Here is a 20134-nt window from a genome sequence, read left to right as displayed (position 1 = left end):
ATTACTTCCTTTGGGCTTTTAGAGAGCTTTCTCCTAGTTCCACAGTAATGAATCTTGGGGGGGGGGGAAGTGAATCCCCTGTAAAAAGCTTCTGCCTTCCTAAAGTAACCAGGTTTTCACTGTTGAGGTATAAGGCTCTTAAGAAATACTGAGGCATCAGACTAGTCCCATAAGATTATCTTTATTTGTGTCCATTTTTATTTAGCACGTTACAACTTCAGCATAGACATGGAGTAGGTCTGTGTACTAACATTTGCACTTAAATGTTGTGAAGACACAAAGAAAAGCACTGATCTGCAGGGCCAGCCCAGTGGATTGCAGGAGTTACTTGCAGGAAAGGATAACTTGCTGCAGAAATTCAGTCATTTCTACTTGCATCAAGGCAAAAAACCAAGATCAAGTTCTGTTAACAACAGATTGTGTTTCTAATTCAAGTAGAAATCTGACAAAAGAGCACTAAATATACATGCTGGTAATATCAAGTTGTAAAGACAAGAAGTTTATTTAAAACCAGTTAAGTGCTGAGAGAGATGCAAGGGACTGTTTTAGCACTTACCTAACACTTATCTAGAACTTTTTATCCCCATAATAACAGTGGAAGAACTGCTGAGTAGTATAAGAAATGAAAAGTAAGTCCCGTCTCTACTACAGACCTCATTAGGCTTGTAAACTCCAAAATAGCTTTTAGATAAGTAAATTATGTAGTGCTTTGCACCAAAATCAAATAGACTATTAAGTATCTTAATTTCTTTTTACCTACTTACTTCTTATTTCAAGAGGTGAAACTAAATTCCAATGGCCACTTGATAGCTGATCATGTTTAAAACACAGGAGTAGGATTTAGTGAGGCTTACAGAAAAGTTCAGTGGGTTTACAACAGAGGAAGATAAGACAAGAAATTAAACCAGTTAAATGGTGAGTCACTTCAGACTTTTTACATGTTTACATCTACAACTTTGCTGTAAACTTTATCCTCTTCAGCATATCCCCTCCTAACAAAAAGTTTTCTTGGAATGACTAGCTGTGATATCTTACATATGGTTCCCTATCCAAGCTGGAAGCTCTAAGGGCTGTTTTCCAGCTTAAAGCTTGAAATGCTTTCTCTTAGGACACTTTTACATCCCTCCTTATAAAATATATCTCTCAAAGTTAAAACTGATCTGCTGCCTTGCACTGTGTGCTTCACTGTTTTGCAGTTCTGGCTACACTAACTTGTTGCAGAAAGCCAAAAGTCTTCAGAAGTTTATTTTAAGATTGAATCTTTTGAATTCAAGGTCATGGACTGTAAATCACTTTTTCTCACACTAAAAGCTTAAGCTTCCCTTCTGCATATTCTGTGACTTAAGAACTGCCATATCAGTACTGTAGGCTTTAAAGAAACACCAGAATGGAGATGAGAACAGGGAGATTTCAGTAACTCAGGCTGAATTTGTTTAAAAAAACCAGCACTGTGAAAGAGTAAATGCAGACGTGAATCTAAAATATATATATATATATATATATATGTATTCTTTTACACTGATTGTAAAAAATCCCCTTATTCTCTTAACAACTTTGGTTGCACTCTTACTGACTGGCCAGGACTATGTCAAGTAGCAACAAAAGCATCTGTATTCAGGAAGTTTTAGTGCTCATGAAAAGTTGTTCTTAGTACAGTCAGAAGAGACTGAAGATTTTCATAAGCAGAAAAAGCTCAGTCCATCCCATTAATGTATTTCTGAAGACTGACACCTAAGGCAGTCGACATTTTAATGAGAATTCAGGAAAAATTATTTTTAATGGTATCACTCCTTGGCAAAAAGTGGTTTGTGTTTTTTTGAGTGTGATCTGAAAAGGAGCTCTATTAACAATTTTAGAGGACAACTTTATTTAGCAAGAATAGGCAAGGAGTTGTACTTTAGTCATCTTGTGCTAATCTTTGCAACTTAGTGCATCTATTTCTAGCAAATTACACTAATATAAGCTAAATCACTTCAATGAAGTTATTCTTTCCTATATTTAGTATTTATCCATTGAAGAATACACACAACTGTGCCAAATACTGTGTTACAACAAAACATGCAGTGGTGAATAATCTCTATTATCAGGTGCTTAGAACATGTAATTTCATAATTTACAGCTTTACTGGTGGGAAATACATCCATTACGCCACCTCTAACAATAATTCCCTGTATATTTGAGAAGATCCATTCAGATTAGTATTCTCCTTATAAAACAGCTTTGTGCTACCAGATGTACCACAGTCAAAGTGTTAAGAGTCATTTCATAGACAAAGAAACAACTAAAGTGCAGAGCCTGAGGAATATATACTTTTTATTTACGTTACTGCAGAAAGAGATTACTGAAAGACTTCCTCTGCATGAAGATGAAGAAAATATTTTCATTAAGCTTCAGATGCTGCCCACTGCATTGCTTTTAAATAAAAATGCATACTCTCTATCAGACACAGCAAAGTAGTAAGTAAACTTACAACACATTCCTTTAATATATCAAAATGTTTCCAAGGCAATATTATTAAACTTATACCACAGTTCCCAGTAACATCAAGCTTCACAAAGGAGGTGGTAGGGAAACTTTATCCAGTTTAAGTGCTCTTCTTTTCTTCACCAAGTAAGTTCACTGTTGCTTTCTTGGCTACAGGAAAATAAAAGGAATTTTAATCACAGGCCTACAGACAAAGTCGGCTACCCACTGTTCTCAAGCTGCATTAATAAAATAATTTTCCTTTTAGGTCACAAAATATGGTGCTGAAGGAGACACAACACAAAATAAAATCATAGCTTTTGTATACACATGCACACAGATATAGTGATGAAAATGACCAGAAAAAGATTTTAAAAAATAAAACATAAGCAAGGAACAGCACAACAAACATCATAGACTGACTTAAAACTATGGTACTGACAAAACAGAGCTGCTTGTAGTGTTAAAGAAATACAGTAAGAAATACACTATAATGATAAAACAGGGTTGGAATAAAGTCAGTGTGTCTGTGTACATGCATATGCGTGCACATGATTTCTTGAAGAAAAAAAAACCTATATGTGGAAATCTTTATATAGAAAAAAAAAGGAAAAAGAAAGAATAAGTGATGAAATGAGGACAGGAAAATCCCATGTGCAATGTGGAAGAACATTAATTAAGACACATGCCTAACAATGACGACTCAGGAAGAGTCATGCAGTAAAATTTCCAAGCATGGTTGGGAAAGGCAGATCATTTAAACAGACAGGAAAACTGCTTAAGTTCAACAGATGAAATAAGACTGCATGCATTGTTTGGTGGAAAGGAGACTTAAGGTGCTTTGAAATAGTATATAAATAGAATTCCTTTCCAATGAAATTGAAATAAACCTTTGTTTTTATCTACTTAATACATTTCCTTTCCTTCTTATTATTGTTTCTATTATTATTATTATTATTATTATTATTATTATTAATATTATTAAACGATTATCAGGCATTTTAGAGTACAAGGGTTCCCTATAGAATGCAAAGAAATAAAAGAAACAATTTAACAACCTACAGGCTGTGATAATAATTATTCTAACCAAATAAAACCAAAGCAATTTCTTTAAGAGTGGGCTCAGTATCTTTTGATCTCCAGAGGAAGGAAAAGTACAAAAACATATAGATGGGAAAGCTTCATTTCCCCTTTTGCTGTTTATTGGAGTTAATTGCTTTACTATACAACTGGCAGCCCTTCTATACTACCAGGCATTTGAGGCAGTATTTTAGAAGATGTAAGAATACACTGAAACAATAACTGCATTTATGAAAGGTATCTTGTGAGCATGTTTGGAGCTGCCTCTAGGGAGAATATTTATAGTGGTATGTATGGTGGGAAGACACACAGACTATACCACTTTTTCCACTCATTCTAGCATAACTGCAATTCTAGTCAGCAAGATCCACTGCAATTCTCATTTCTTGGCACCTTCACCCAAGTTTACTTTCTCCATTATAACTTACATAGTCTTCTTACAATTTTTTTCCCTCTAAACAATAAATATTAACTGTAAATAATAGAGTTGCCCAGGGAAATTACCCCTAGTTGATGTGACTAGTGAATGGTCTCCTGCTCACCCTCTTTAGTGATGGTGTCTGCAGTCTCTGCAGCCTTGTCTTTCAGGTCTTTAACAACACTGTCCAGTTGAGCTTCGTGCTTCAGGAAGAAAGGCCGGATAATCCGATGGTAGAGGAATTCTGCTCCATTAGAAGGACTTGGAGCCATGCACCACAGGAGGAAGCCACACTGCAAGAGCAAGAACAACTGCCTAAGTGGCAGAAACGAGTAAGAGACAAGGTGTCTCCATGACTGCCACAGAATTGAGCACATTCAGAACAGTGCACCATCCCCTTCTTTCTGCATGGTCACGGTTCAGTAAGTGTGCACACCAGTATAGCCACAGACAGGGAATCTTTACACTGGAATAATTTCATGGATAGTGATAGAATAAAGGAGGAGGGCTGTAGCAGTAAAGCTAATCTGGTATCAGGTGTATGCACTTTTTTTTTTTCTTTTTTAACATAGAACTATAAAACCTGAACATTTCTAAAACATGTGGCACAAACCCACCAGAAGGTCTGGGTCCCTAAATCACTTAAATTTGACAAAACATATCCCTGTCCCCTCTACCTCCCTGCTTTGAAAATGCAGTGGGGGAAAGAATAGGATTGTGTGTATCCCAGGAGCAGAGATATATCCAAGCTACGCACAGTGCACAGACAAGGTTTAGTGCTTTTGGATTGCACAGTTTAGGTATAGCTTTTATAAACACCATCTGCTCTCTAGAAGAAAACAAACAAAACACCATAGTATGTGGGGTAAAGTTTCTGCATCTTACAAAGGGGATTGGAAAGACAGTTACTACATGTACTACAAATACCCGTCTTTACTACTGAAGCACTTCTATTTGGCTTCAGTTTCACTGCCATACACCACACAAAGACAGGTATGCAAAGCAAGAGCAAACATGTAAGGGACAGGAGTGCCATAGCTAAATTTGCTTGAGCTATGAAAATATATATAAAATTATTTTACAGGATAAAACTGCAACAAATTAAGTACATTTTCTCAGCATTTGTACAGTTCTTTCAATGCATAAGTAGTACAACATTATTCCATGTGAAAAACCTCTCCAGAAAATAAAGGTATAACAACTTTTCACAGACTATCTTATCCTAAACCACAAAACAAAACTACCCTCTGCCTCTGTCAAAATTGCTTTGTTTTAATGTCAGGCAGGATTCTGTGTTTGAGGATTTTCACACACTTCTGGGTGGAAAGGAGACAAAACACACAGTCTTCTTCAAGCAAGACTTCCAAATATTCTGGAATATCTCCCCTCTGTTTTTTCACAATAAGGGATATTGAGACTGAATGTTCTGTAGGTTCTGCTCTTCCCAACTGTAAAATTTTGGCTGTGTCTCCTCTGCAGTGCTGAACCAATTTACCATCCTTTTGGGTGAGCTTTAAGCTTTCTTCTTTAAACTATTGGATCATGGTGTCAGAATTTAATGACTTAAAGGAGTGTTTGCCCAGAAGATAAAGAAAGGTTTTTCAAAGTAAAGTGTCCCACCAGGCACATTTCAACGAATTACAAGAAATAATTCAACATGCACCAGTAAGTAAAAACTAATGAAGTATCGCTAAGTATGGTCAAAGAAAATAAAGGCAAAAAGTGATAGCATATCAATTTTCAAAAGCTTCTATTATTTGGAACTTAATATAACAGGAAAAATATATAGTACTGTCTTATGTTATCTTTCATTAAAAGCTGAGAAATATACTGATTTTATTTCCTGTATAAAGAATATCTGGTCAATTGCCAATAGTTATTCTACTTCTCCCAATACACAAAAATGTTAGTTCTCCATTGTTATAGAAGAAACCCTCAGATGTGAGTCCAACTTCCTCTGAAACTAAGAGAAATTGAAATTTCCCTTTTCTAGTCTAAGAATAAAATTAGTAACTTGATTTTACAGCTCTGTCCTAGTCTAGTCAAGAAAAAATCAATTACAGACTTGTTCTCAAATATCTATTACTTTTTAAATGTACCTCTGATTTGAAACAGATGCATGTATACATTTTCTAGAGGACACACAACGAAGTTGCAAATCTCAGTCTTTTCAAACCTTGAGAACGTTAGACTGCTAACTTAAATTTATTTTCCCCTTGTGTCTCATGAAACTGAACTAATACAGGCTATTAAAAATAAGGAGGCTTGTAAGAAGGCCCAGAAAGCTCAGAGTGGTACAACTGTTAACTGGAAGAAAACCCCACAAAATATGTTCTTGGGTTTTGATAGTCTTCTGTCTGTAGAATCTTGGAGCTGGACATGGCCGTGCTTGCTGTGTTTCTCAGCAGCAGCTCTAGTGTCAAACCCAGCTGTATTCTATTTTGTGCTGCCAGGGTAAAAACAGCTGCCAGGAGTAGATCCAAGTGGGTTAGACTGAGCTCAAGTGATTGCCCAAGGAAGTCACTTTATTGCCTGAATTCCATTCCCTCCTCTGGCTGGTTGGGAGAATTGCAAAGAATGTATTTTGTGGGGGTTTTTTCCAGTTAACAATTGTATTGCTCTGAGCTGAGCGCCTCATAGCAGAGGTTTTGCACAATGCACCCAGCATGACATGTCTGCTACTAATTTTGTTCAGAAATAGCATTCTAGTATTTTAAGACAAAACTGTTAGTGGATCAAGGAGTCTCTCTCCTTCCCACCACCAAGAATATTCCTAGGATGATAAACTGCTGCTTTTACTGGCTACTGTGCTTTAATACCTGAATGCCACAGAAATGTTTAAACTATTAACAGAAGTATTTAAAAACAAATCACATACACATGAAATCATTAGCTGCATGCATGTCCTCTGCTTCAGAGAAAAATAAACCCAAAACAGATAAATTAGGAGTGGGCATTACAAAAAAAAAAAAAGCCCACAAAATCCAAATAATCGCCAAATAATTTTTAAGTGGAGAACAAAAAGTATATACAAATATCATAACATATTTAAAGGAATTCTTCAACATGCCTTTTTCCCACCTATAAAATCCGGTGTGCTGAAAACTTGAAGGTGTAAAGAAGGTATTTAGAAATACTGAGCAACTAAAACTCAGTCTGGAGTGGAAGCTGCAAGCTGTATCAAATAAATGTGAATATTCAAATTTACCACATTTTGAAAATGAAAGCAAGCTCAAAATTTTCATGAATGATGTATCTGGGCTTCTACTTCATGTAAGAGACATGGAGACATCCTAAGCTGCACTACAAGAGTTCATGGATGGACTGAAATGGGGAAAACCCCTGCTTCCTCCTTTTCCACATGTGGAGTAACTTCAATCCTTCCATCCAGTCAGCAATGCTTTCTGATTCTCAGCCAACACCTGGCTGCTTTTGTATAACAAAAGCAAACCTCTCCTACTAACCACTACTGAGGGTAAAAACTTGACTTTTATTGTGCCTTCTGCAGCTATGGTAATTACACAGAAAGCTGTGTAATTACATAATTGCTTCCTTGTGTTTGCTTTTACAGAACTGAGAAAAAGTACCTTTCTCTTAAATCAACAGTACATGTAAATGTGGCACTTCTTGTACAGTTTTATCAGAGCCATCTGTGGTCTTTATTTGCTGGGTCAACCTGAATTTCAATTGCGTGCTCTTCAGAAAGAGAGCTGAGGTGGCAGGAAGAAATCATTGCCACACCTTTTACTGCCAAAAAGTTAGAAAAGAAGCTCTGAAAATACACTCTGTGAGTTCAGATTTGTGAGTATACACCACTGAAGACAATAGGTTAAAGTCATAATCCTGGTAAACTCTAAAGGGGAGTTGCGGATGTGAAATAAGCAGGTGAGCAGTTAAGAACGGATTCTTCCAGTGCCATAAGCAATCCTTCTGAATCCTATTCAGATCAAAAGAACCTGTAGTTTGATCACTACTGGGCTTGGTCTTAAAATATTAAACCAGTAAAATTTTCATGTGTTACCCACACTAAACTTCAACATTAGCAGATTCTTCTTAAAAACTTTTCCATTTTAAGCTTAATCATTTTGCAAACATATTTTCATTTTTTATTAAAGGAAAAAATAAAGGGGGGGGAAGAGAGAATTAACTTCATGAGGCAGACCAGAATACTATTTGAAGCAGTAGTATAAATATGTGTTTCTTCTTAGGGAGCTAAGGAAATAAGTTCCAAATGACTGTCACAGTTGAGGTCTGTTAAAGATTCAAACAATGCAGAGGTGTAACCAAGCTGACCAAGTCAATTTTTGCCTACAAAATATGACATTTCCTGGAAAAAGCTTTAGGCATCATCAGGTATTACCATTAAAATTTTAAATGACCCCACTACAGTATCAGCCAAGCAAATCCTTTTCAAGAATTCAATGGGACTAAAAAAGGCTAACAAAACAAAAGAGAAGGAAGAGAACAGCCCACTGAACCAGGAAATAGGTAACAGTTCTTTAACCTAAACAGTGGACTATCCAGCAAGCTAGAATATCTTCTACACAACAGCATACACAGCAATCAGCTATCTCCTAGAATAATTTAACATGCTAAAGTTGATTGACACTTTAGTTCACAAACAAAGCACATTAACCAAATAATTGTCGGTAGTCAAACCACACTAACGAATGCACATTAGCAACTAGCTCCTCTGGTACCTACCAATTCCTTTCAGGAAATTGGGCTTAATTAAAAATTAAGTCTGTAGGACTCAAACTATTCTTGTGGTGCAGTTTCCTTCTTTTCTCCCACAGTACAGATGTTAATACCTCCTTTTGCTGCCTTTGTGATTTTACTCTCCACTTTTACTAATGCACTTAAAGCAAAGGTAGAGCCACTCTGTGGGGTTTACCATGTGCTTTCATTTTGTCCAAATTCACCTGAACACCAAGAACTGTCTTTATGGGACAGTTACACTCTCTTTTTTTTCTAAAACACAGCAGACCTTTCCCTGCCACCCATCCCAATTTCCTCCTCTTGCCTCACAAAACCATTAGCTGTAAACAGATCACTTTCATATTACTAAATTACACATAACCAGCATCTAAAAATAAGGTGTGACCCTGGAATGACTCCAAATGAATCTGCTGTCATCTATCCATCCTTGGAGATATTAAATCAAAGGTCTCATTTTTCAGGAGAGGGGTCACATGAACTAACATACCTTCATCATGTAGTAGAAAGGGAACCAGGACAGAAAGATATCAGAGAAGAATTCAGCTATACTGAAAACGCCATACACAACCCAGTAAGTCAGCCACTGTGTGTCATCATCTTTGTTGGGACTTTCAATGGCCTTGATTCTGCAAGGAAAAAAAAAACCAAACAAGTGAGCAGAACAGTAGCATCTATAATGGTGAACTTCTTATGATTTGTGTAAATCCTTATAATTTAATTACTCTAAGAAAACTAGTTAGTATCTATCATACAGACAATGTGCCCAGATCTTCAAGCAGACAAGCTTCTCCCTATGTCACACTTCAAAAAGAAAAGATATTCAAGCTGCGTGAGTATGATCACAACACCTGCCTGGCCTTGCCTGTAACTAACAGGATCACCCTCCTTGTTAGACAGTCATAAAGGAGTGATTAATAGAGTTGTTGCCTTGAATGAAAAATCCTACAATAGCTTAAATTATCAAAATAGGGTAACCTTGCCTACAGAAGAGGTCTGCACAGTATGCACCCTTCGGCGCTGCACAACTTGGGGTCCTCAGCATCTACAGCAATACAAGACTGTCATCACTATTCTCTGTTTTTTTACAGAGTTAGCTCTAATAAATAGCATTTTAAATTTACTTATATGCACATACACTAGATTCCTCTTTGAAAAGGTAAACTTATCCATAAGATTTGCTCTAAGTCAATCTACATAAGGAGAGGAGATTGAGGACTACTTATCTCCATCACCAATTGTTTTGATCCAAAAACTAATTCCTACAGGACTTGCAAACTCTGATGTGGGCTACGGTATCAAGAAGAGAGTGAAGCAACCGCCAGTAAAGTATTGGGCTTCCTGCACAATGATTTAATGGAGTTTTGTTCTCCAGCTGCTAGGAGAATGCAGTTCAACTTTATACACTTCTGAAAACTGGGAGCTGAAAGATGCACTTATGCTTCTTCAGTAAAAGTAGTTAAGTGGAGACTCTGGACTCACTAAGTTCCAGATTAGCACCATAAGAAGTTTTAAAAGGAAGTGCTAGCAAATCTAAGCCTGATAATGTGAAGCTTAAGAGTATTAAAAAGCATTTGTCCTCTCCAGTCATGCCATAGGATTAAAATCTGTAGACTCATTTTAATGAATTTAGTTTCAATTCTTCTATCACTTATTCCTTTAATTTCAGATATTTTGTTGCTGAAGCAGCACCTATGGGATATATCAGAGGTGCAAAGTTTTCTGCTAGTTCCCTAAAAAAGGTTGAGAGTCAGGGGGTTTTACAAAACAGAGATCAGAGAGTTGGCTGTAAGTCCATTTCCTGGTTTATGAATTAAGAAACCTTGTAGATTCCGTCACTGCCTGGTTCTGTACATAACGGGGGAGGGAGGGGGAGCTGGGGGAAATCATTCATGCGACATGCCTTATGTTATGGCAAAAGCACTGGCAGAATCACCACTTGCAGAGGGAACTGGTACAGCTACTGGATTGAGTTACTTTGAAATGCAACAAGAGGATTTGATTCCTAACTTATACATTATTTCTGCTCGGGTTTGTGGGTGGTCATCAGTGAGCGCCCTGCAGTGGGAAAAGGAGCAGCCCCTGCCATACCCCATCTGCACAATAAGGTGACCTTACTGAGGTACAGCACCAGCACAACTGGAAGAACAGGTTTTCCTGTTAAGAAACACTCAGTGTTAGGCAACAGGAGTCCAAAGCACTCTGCTCACAGTGCCAACTTCAGCTGCTTCTGCTCCCACTATAAACCACATCTTTTCTATGCCCACCCATCTCTGAAGTATTGTAGTAACACAAGGTGAGAGGGCTGTACAAAAAAAACCCACCCTGAAACACCACAGGAATTAAGGAAGAGGGCTATTGATCTGTTTCCAAGGTGTGAAACTGTACTTCTGGAGGGAAAGAAAAAGTACAAGGACTAATAGGGATGTTAATGAGCGGTGGATAAACGGAGCAGAGAAAGGAACTAATTGCAAAGTTTCTCAGTATTAAGGAAAACGTGCTGTAGAGATTCACCATGTGAGTTTCTTTAGTTCTGCTGACAACTTCTCCAATAGAGGCTTACAGGATAAGGCTTATTTTCCCACAATAAGCATGCTAGTTTGGTGTTTGGGAGAAAATGTTTTGCAGTGAAACTGCCAACAGTCTTGCTCTTTTCTAGTCACCATCTAAAGCCATACACGGATTTAAGGGAGTATTGTTTAATGCTCAGTAGTCACGAAAATCAGTTTTCATAAAAAGAAAAAGCTCAGAGTCTCCAATTTTGTGGCAAAGGGCAGATGGCATATCACTGTGTTAATGGCCCACGCTCTTTATCTTCTCTCCTGTAGAAACAAATGGCCTTTTAGAGTTCCTAAATGCATGCCAAGGGCGTGTTCCCTGTGAATGTTTGCCATCTGCTGCTGTAGTTTCCTTAAGGGGATACATGAACAACATGCTTTTATTGTGACAGTCACAAGCAGCAGTACTACAAGTAGGCAAAACCCCATGTGATTTACCCAGCTGATGCAGCTCTAAATCCACACGTGGTTCTTTTCTTGCGCACTGTAGGGAACTGCACATTTCCCCTCCTCGTAAAATGATCTGATCCAGGTAGGCACTAGGTCACATGCAGACCCCTACCACACCTACCAGGTAACAGTCACATCAGCTCAAGCTGCACCTGGTAGCTATGGCTCCAGTCCCAATCAGAGAGAGAGAGGGAGGAAGGAAAAGTAGATACAGCAGAATGCCAATGAATAAAAGTTTTAGCTGAAGTCAAGGAACGGCAAGTATTTTATAAATATTCTGCTTCTGAATGGAAAATATATCCCTCAGATGAGACTGTCAGTGGAAATCCAGTGTAATACGTCCCTGTTAACTTTTGCCCTTTTATTTATCTCCATCATTTGCTGCTTACACACTATTTCAAAAGTAAGGCACATAAAATAGTACTTGTCCAAGAGCAAGCACAGATATCTTATGCTGATATATTATGTAGAATATCTGACTATATGCTGTAGAATATCTGAACAGATAGGGTGTTTTATCCATTTATAACTACACTCTTTTGAACATGAGAATCACACCATAATTAAACTTAGTTTTTTAAGTTATTCTACCAGTATTATCCTGGTGTAATGTCCTGTACAATTAACCTTAGGCAAGACACCATATACATTACTTCAAGGCAAGAACATTTTATTCTTCTCCGTTTTAAGCCACGAATCAATCAGCCTGATACTCAAAATGCAATCTCCATCAATGAGTGAAAAGATACAAACAAGAGGCATTGACACTACATCCAGCTTTAGGATCACCTTTTTTTAAGTTATTTCTACATTGCAAGAGCAATTAAGTCAATCTCATTAGCACATAACATTAAGATTTCCTAACAAATGAAGGGCCATCCAAAGCCTATATAGCTTCGAATTTAAAAAGAAAGTGATACTGTCATTTTTTAAAAGCTTTGTCTAATGCTGATTTGACTAAATTCCATGTTGCTTATGTGTAGTAATTACATATCACTGAGGATTTTTTTATAGTGCTTACACACTAACTGTAGAGGACTTAAAGCCCCAAACAACTGTTTACAGTAGTTCTGCACACTGGAGGTAAGAGCAGTCACTAAGAACACCTTGCAGTATACCAGGTGGTAAATATCACAGCTCAGTTATTTAAAATATAAATGCCTGTCCAACAGGGAAAAGGGCCTGCCATGGGCCAGCACTGCAACTTGTGCAGACAGATGGAGAGACAAGAAAAGCTTATTTTTCAGCCAGATCTGTTCCCTGATAATCCCTCTAGCTGGTGGTGCCAACAGGGAAGAAAGAGCACGGACTGTCATATCCTAAAGAAGCCCAGGACTTCTAGTCACTATGTAGCTACAGTATCAGAGCATGGGCACGGTTCTGACCTTGTGCATCCTAGAATCAGTCAAACTCAGGGCTAGATCAAGTGTGGTTACTTTATCCTGTTACATGATAGTAACACAAACTAGTCTAATTTTAGTAAGTTGCCAAGTTCTTTCACTTAAAGCATCTGACTCATTTAAACAAAAAAAAAAACAACTTTTTTCCAAGAAGACAGTGTTACTCCTGAACTAGCTCTGGAATAACAAATCATTGCTTACAGTTAATTCATATACATAGTACTCACAGGTTAAATTATGAATTTGGGTAGGGGGTTTTATTGAGCTGAGCCAAGACATGGGAGGCAGAATTAAAGAAATGCCAAACTGTAGCGTTGTAGTCTCATTTGAAGTAATCACTCTTATCCCTGTAATTTACAAGGTGTACCTGATGACTTTTGTATAAAGTCGGTCAACAAGCTTGAGACAAAAGATCAGCATCCCTTGAACCCAGTGCTCATGTTATAGTTAGGAAAGACTGGACCATTTTCCTTCAGTTTTCTAATCAGAGCTATACTGAATAAGTAGCCAGGCATATTTATCACCCTTTTAGCCAAGTATAACACTTTTTTTTTTTTTGCATTTAACTTAAAAACCCCTGAAACTACCTATACTTCTAGAGCTTATACTTACTGGTCTGCCCCACCTCTTTAGAGCAGGTTATAAAATAATTTACTTCTAGCTATCTATCCAGACACCCCCACAGAGTCAACAATCCACTGCACCACAGCCTGGTGCCTCCCTGTCATCCTCATCCCAGACTCCTCTTGGCAGGCTGCCTCCGCGACATCTCAGATCGTTTCAGTGACACGAGTACCTGTGTATTTGGATTCACTTTATCATTTTGGCTTCTACATTTTCATCCATCAGCTAAAAGCCTTCTGTCTTCCATCTTTCCTCCTCCTCCTCACTGTCTGCCATAGCAGACCCATGCACTTACAGATATAGAAAAGATCTTCCTGCCAAAGGCACTTAACACAGCTGCTGCAGTTTAAGTCTACCAGTTCCCTTCTCTCAGAATTTTGTGTACCTAGCAGATGGCAGCAAGCAAATTAATGAAGGAGAGCAAGGGGAGGCTTCACTGTCCATGCAGGGACAAACATAATTAGAGTACACCAACAAACTATATGACAGTAATAGAAGTTTCTCTCTGTATTTCTTAAAAGGAAATAGACTAAGGCAGCAGAAGGACCACACATGATTTTGCCCACCAGTGAAGTCAGTCCCACAGTCTACATGTTAACTCAGCACAAAACTAGGTTCCTGGGAGAAAAAAAAGAAGCATCAATACTTTTATTTCACTATTTTCTGTTCATTCTTGGCCCCCTTTTTCCTGGAACAAGTATCTGCAGAGCCAACCATCGAGTCAGCTCCCCAGCTCTGACTCAAGCCAAAACCAGCTTCCCCAAAAAAACACATTCCCACACACATGCTGGTTCTATTGCTGGGATTCAGATGTATCAGTGCCTCAATTCAGAGTGGATCCATCAGTATAACAAACATCTTTAGATGTTTGTTTAGATGATCATCTTTAGATGATTTTTAGCCTAAATTTAGATATGAAAGAAAAATTCAAATCTTCCTACAGCTATCATAATATTAGACTCTCTGCACTTAACCACTTGCTATCTCTAGAAAAGAATGCAAATAATTTGTCCAAACAACAGCTAAGACGGCTATTATTTCAAACAAAGCACTCTAAAACCTAAAAGACAAAAAGCAAGCATTCTTTGAGGAACTATTTGGCAGAATATTTAACAAAAACGTCAAATTATACTTTTTAGTGCCTGAAGCCCCATGAAAAGATTATCAGTCATGAAAGAAAACAGCACATGTGCAGGGGGATTTGGAAATTTTCTGCTTATATTTACATTGGGCATTGTGAATCTGGTTAGATATACCAGTTCTCTCAAATCACATTCATAAAGCAGCAGCAGAGCTTTACTTCTGAACTTTAGCACATCATGAATCATTTTTCATGGAGGAAAAAAGTAACCATTTGCCGCAAAACTTGTCAAGAGAAAGCAAATTTGCTGCCCTGGCTCTCAACAAACACAGGACTGATTATGTTTTCTAAATAACTGCGACCAAAGAAAAGCAATGTTCCTGTTTCAAAGGTATGAAAGAAGCAGAGGAACTAGGAGACAGACTCAAGACACCACAGCAGTATTCAAATTAAGACTTGGCTTGAGTGTTTACACTTCTATACAACCAATGTAGATTGTTTCCTGCTTATAAAATGCCACGAACAACATTTACATAGTAAAAACAGCTAAAGTGAAGTAATAACATAAAATTAGCCAATGCAGAGAGAGGCATGATTGTACTACACTGCTTTTGTCCCTTGAAGACACTAGTAATAAGTTCAGACATTTCACTGCCCACAGCTATTTTCAACTCTGCAATTTTTAAACCAACCATGACAGCTTTTACGGAATTTCCAAACCTTTGCACATATTTCTTAGTCATCAAAGGCTCCCTTCCTGCTCGCACTCTAATTTTTCTGAGGCAGTTAACCGCCACTAGCTATGGGTGGAGCTACATTTAAACATGCTAGCTCTGGAAAGTTTAGAGAAGCAGTGAAAACTCTGGCAGTGGTGTTTACCTACTTGCCAACACTCACTTTTTCCATCTACTAGCCAGATCATTGCCTTGTGCAGAAGTATTGCTTGCTAGAAGTATAAAAAGTTGCTTCTATCATTCCTGGTAAACTTTTCAATGCTGGTCTACTTTTCTACTTTTGGGGACCAAAACTTTTCAATTTTGTTCCACAAGAGCCTGCAAAACAAATATTAGATTTCAACTTAAAAGAATTATTGTGTTTCATCATACAGAACTTGCAGAACATTTTCAGGAATGAGATGAGACACTGCCTGACTTACTGGGAAACAGCCAGAAAACTATGGATTAATTTTGCCTACGTTAAGAGACTCAGGTGGGCCCTTGCTGTGACATGCCACAGACTCTCATTGTATTGCTAAAGAAGAAACTCCTCTATGGATAAAAACACTTAAATCATGTACAAAGCAAAGCTGAAGGTGAACAAGGGGGAATGAGGAGGGAAACAGTTGTACCTGCCGGAAGCTGTATCGGGCATTAAGCAGGGAGTTGCCCCCTCCCCTTGCACTGGCTTTGTGCCACAGTGATGTGAAAGTGGGCAGCAGTGCAGCTGCAGCTGTGCCCCTTCACACCATCTGCTGTCTAACCCAGCAGCCACAGCCTCCAGCTTTTCTCCACTGAATTCCTCATCTGCTGCACGGCACACACTGACAATGAATACAGAGAGTGACATAAACCAAAGAAAATAAACTGCAATTACACAAGGCCTGACAGGCAGGGACCTGCACACCGACAAAACTGTCCTGGTTTCATGTATGAACAGACGGAAATCTGAGCTGAGTTATCCTTCTCAGGGTTTGTTTTGTTTCCAGTATATTTTCTTTCAGGCAGGTGTAGAGATGAACAGTAAAACCACCATGACCAAGGTAACCCAGAACTGAATTCCCGGTAAAACAGATTTGGAATATGCTAGTGGGTCAACCACCTGGAAGCCTGTGTGCCATTTTAAACAACAGTGAGGACAGGAGGTGATGTTTCTTGTAGAACACAGACATCTGTCCCACTCCTTTACAAGTATCTTTTCCGCTGAAGAGAAGCTGGACCCAGTACTTTGGCCCTGCCCATGGCAGGTGGGCTGGAACTAGACGATGGTTAAGGTTTCTTCCAACCAAAACCATTCTACGATTCATCATTTCCCAGATAAACAATTCAGTCACTGACAATGGAGAAATGATACACTGACCTACTCCCCAAGAGACGAAAGTAAGTTATCTGGGGAAAAGTAATCTGGTTTTTCTCTTTCAGTACCTTTCTGAGACATTTCAGGCTTGGGTCCACTGTTGAAACACTTGTGTAAACATCAAACTAACACCTTGCACAATACATCCCATTTACAGCTCCTGACCTCTTCCAGAAGCCACAGCTTTTACAGCAAGTGCATTTGAGGGGGTGTGTGCAGCTGATGAAAACAGCTGAAAACTGTTTTCTGTCCAATGCTAGGAAGCAAAATCACCACTGTTAGTTCATATAGTAGGCCCTTCAGCTGCCTTTTCAAGGAGGAGAGGCAAAATAGGAGAGAGGAATAAGCAAACCACTGTGGCTAGCGCTCTTCATGCTTTGGGTCTCTATGCTTTATAAGCACAGGGGACAGCACCTTGACTGCAGTACATGATCCAGAGCAGCAAAAACAAAAGTAGGCAGAGCAAAATGTAGGAAAACGCCCCATACCAGCTCTGGATTTGGGAGGGAAGGTTAAGCCCACCTGTGCTGTCAGCAGACTGCTCCATGGGCTGGCTGGAACCTGTCTGCAGGCTGCCACTGAAGGACACTGGCACGCAGCACATCACATGCATTTTAAATTAGATTTTCACTCAAGATTATAAGTTTCTCATAAAATTTCTCATATAATTTTGTCATAAATATTTCAGCACTAAAAAGGCAGCTGAAGGAAAAGCATTACCTGAGCATGAGCTGGAAAAAACAGAGCTGGCATTGTATCCACATGCGTGTTATTCAGCATATTTTTTTGTTTAAGTAAAATTTGTAGCCAAAGACAATTATCCCACTATTCAAAAAAAAAAAAAAAGTTAAAAACCAAACATCCCACAGTACTAACATCTGGGAGGTAACTCTTCACATTAAGACACATTTAAAACCACATTCCAACATGAAAAAGAGTAGACACTCTACAAAAGGATTTTTAAAAAATTTTCAGACTTGAAATAAAAAAATTGGAAGAGAAACCCTATTAATTCATATTTAATTTGCTACTGTCTTGCTTCTGCAGTTCTAGGAGCTTGTTTTACCAATTTACTCACCATCACTGCATATTGGAAGATTTAAGATACAATCCCAAAACAGTTTCAAAAGAAATTTAAAAATTTAAATAGGATTTTCCAAAGTAATTACATAATTTGAAAAGGGACCTGAGTCAGACACAAAATATTACATAAATATAATTCCTACACAACTTTGTTGTGAAGGTTTTGAAGCTTTGTTGGCTGATATTTTCACATTCAGATTTTATTGAAAGAAATACTTTCTGACCAATATTTTTCACTAAAAATTACTTTTTAGAAAACAAAACTTCAGTTGCTCCAGAGTTCTTCGTTTGTGATGTCCTAAATCAGCAAACACTAGAAACTGTTGGTTGGTTTTAAGCATCACAACCATAGGATGTTTCAAGAGTCTAAAACTAAGTCAATCTCTCATATCACTGAAAAAATAAGAGTGAAGGAACCAGGATTTGACATGTTTAGGATCCAAAGGCAGAGAACATATTTTTAAAAGCTGCTGACTGTATTTAAATAGTTACATAAAAGGCAAGCGCGGTATTTCAACAATACAGAAGTACAGCTGGGAAGGACTTCCATTTTATGAGTGTATTAGGTTACACACAGAAGGTTTTATTTAGCACATTTCTGCAGGAGTTTGGAACATACTCCACTGTGGTCTTAACGGGAAAGATATTTTGGTCTAAGAACAATATAATGCACGTGAAAGGTTAACACGTTTTGTTTTGAAGAATATCTAAGGAGGCCTTCCTTCGAAAAATGAAGCATTTTAAGGTGTTTCACACTCGAGGAGTTACAGTCTTTTCCTTTCCCCCACCTCTCCATCAGCTAGGTGGGTTTGGAGTAAATAGCACGCCTTAATGCACCTCTAATCCCAGCCCGCTACATTACCCGGTACTTTGTATCTACAGATGCTGGCACTGCACCAGTGCCTTCCAGGACACCCGGGAGTGTCCTCAACTCTAAAACATCAGTGCGAGTTTTAGCGAACGGCGTTGCTACAGCGATTCTCCCTCCTGTTACCAGCAGCGAGGTAAGACCCAGTTTACCGGAAGATCTATCTCACCCTGAAGATGAAAATGCTATGAACCCCAACCCAAAATATAACGCGCTACGGGATCTGTTTGTCAAGCGTGGAAACTACCCAGCGTCTCCCATGGGTAATTTACGACGCAGCCCTCGCCATATGGAAGAAGTGGAAGCAGTCTCGTCCTTTACTCAGCACCTTGCACCTGGACATCCCAAGGGAAAGGGGGGAGCGGGAAAAACAATCCTTCGGAGCACGGCCCCGGGGATGCCACCCTGGCAGACTCGGCACCAGCCGCGAGGTATGCGATTTTTGATTTTGCAACACGCGGCAAAGAAGGGCAGGAGTCGCGACACTTACGACACGTAGGCGGGGTAGCCGAAGCCGATGATGTTGCAGAGCAGGGATGCCCCGTATCCCACTACCAGGTACACGGCCACGGCGCCGAGGATGCCTGAGGAGAGAGCAGAGAGCCGTCAGCTCCCGGCGGGGTGGAGCGGGGCGCGGGCAAGGCGCGAGGCTCACCGGTGGCGATGTAGGTGCGGCTGACGCCGGTCTTGGCCTCGATGCGCTCGAGCACGGCGGTCATGCAGTTCTTCTCGTGCAGGAAGCGGTCGAACCTCTGCCACATCGCCGCGGCCATGGCTGTGGAAGTGGTGGTGTCGCCGCTCGCCCGCCCTCCGCCGCAGCCCCGCTGCTCCCTGCGGCCCAGCGCAGGCGCCGCCCCGGTCCCGGCCCCCGCCGCCCGTCCCTGTGGCGCCGCGCCCGGGGGCGGTGGCGAGCGCCGGGGAACCATCTTCCGCCGGCTGCGAGCCCGCTCCGAGCGCAAAATGGAGTCTGGGGGCGCCGCCCCGCCCGGGCAAAGCGGGATCCTGTGTCATTTCGGGGAGCCCCGGGCGCCGACCGTGCTGATGCGCCGGGGGAGGGGGGGGGTGAGGGGAACCGGGCTTGCTGCCTTCCTTGCACCGGCAGGGACCGATTTTTAATGTTAGACGTGGGGCCTGGAACATACATCCCTGCAAGGAATGTCCGCCTTGTTCGAGTGGTCAGGTAGCGAGTGCCCTGTATGAAAGACGGCAAGGAGGAGGGCACGCATGCGGCCAGTTCCAGCCCCCGAAAATTGCTCAATACGTTAAAAAAAAAAAAAAAAAAGACACACCCCTCCCCCAAAGTCCCAGTACATCGCACCA

General features: G+C 39.8%; 1 protein-coding gene across 1 annotated transcript; it reads right to left on the bottom strand.

Moving 5' to 3' along the window:
• Positions 1–160: 160 nt before the first annotated feature.
• On the bottom strand, positions 161–19691 carry REEP5 (receptor accessory protein 5). Its single transcript, XM_032674755.1, has 5 exons — positions 19470–19691; positions 19305–19398; positions 9168–9306; positions 4086–4254; positions 161–2634 (listed from the first exon to the last, which is right to left on the bottom strand). Exons 1-5 carry the CDS (start codon positions 19585–19587, stop codon positions 2585–2587), a joined length of 570 nt encoding a protein of 189 aa, XP_032530646.1. The 5' UTR covers positions 19588–19691; the 3' UTR covers positions 161–2584.
• Between the last annotated feature and the right edge of the window lie 443 nt (positions 19692–20134).

The sequence above is a fragment of the Chiroxiphia lanceolata genome, chromosome Z (assembly GCF_009829145.1).
Source record: "Chiroxiphia lanceolata isolate bChiLan1 chromosome Z, bChiLan1.pri, whole genome shotgun sequence".
Taxonomy (NCBI): Eukaryota; Metazoa; Chordata; class Aves; order Passeriformes; family Pipridae; genus Chiroxiphia; species Chiroxiphia lanceolata.
The sequence above is the reverse complement of the archived record's forward strand: the minus strand, read 5'-3'. Positions and strand labels throughout refer to the sequence as shown.

Coding starts and splice junctions, on each gene's coding strand:
- REEP5 (XM_032674755.1), bottom strand. CDS start 19,587: ATGGCCGCGGCGATGTGGCAGAGGTTCGACCGCTTCCTGCACGAGAAG. Junction 4,255..9,167: donor CTTTCTACTACATGATGAAG/GTATGTTAGTTC, acceptor TTGCTCTTGCAG/TGTGGCTTCCTCCTGTGGTG. Junction 2,635..4,085: donor AGACACCATCACTAAAGAGG/GTGAGCAGGAGA, acceptor ATTTTCCTGTAG/CCAAGAAAGCAACAGTGAAC.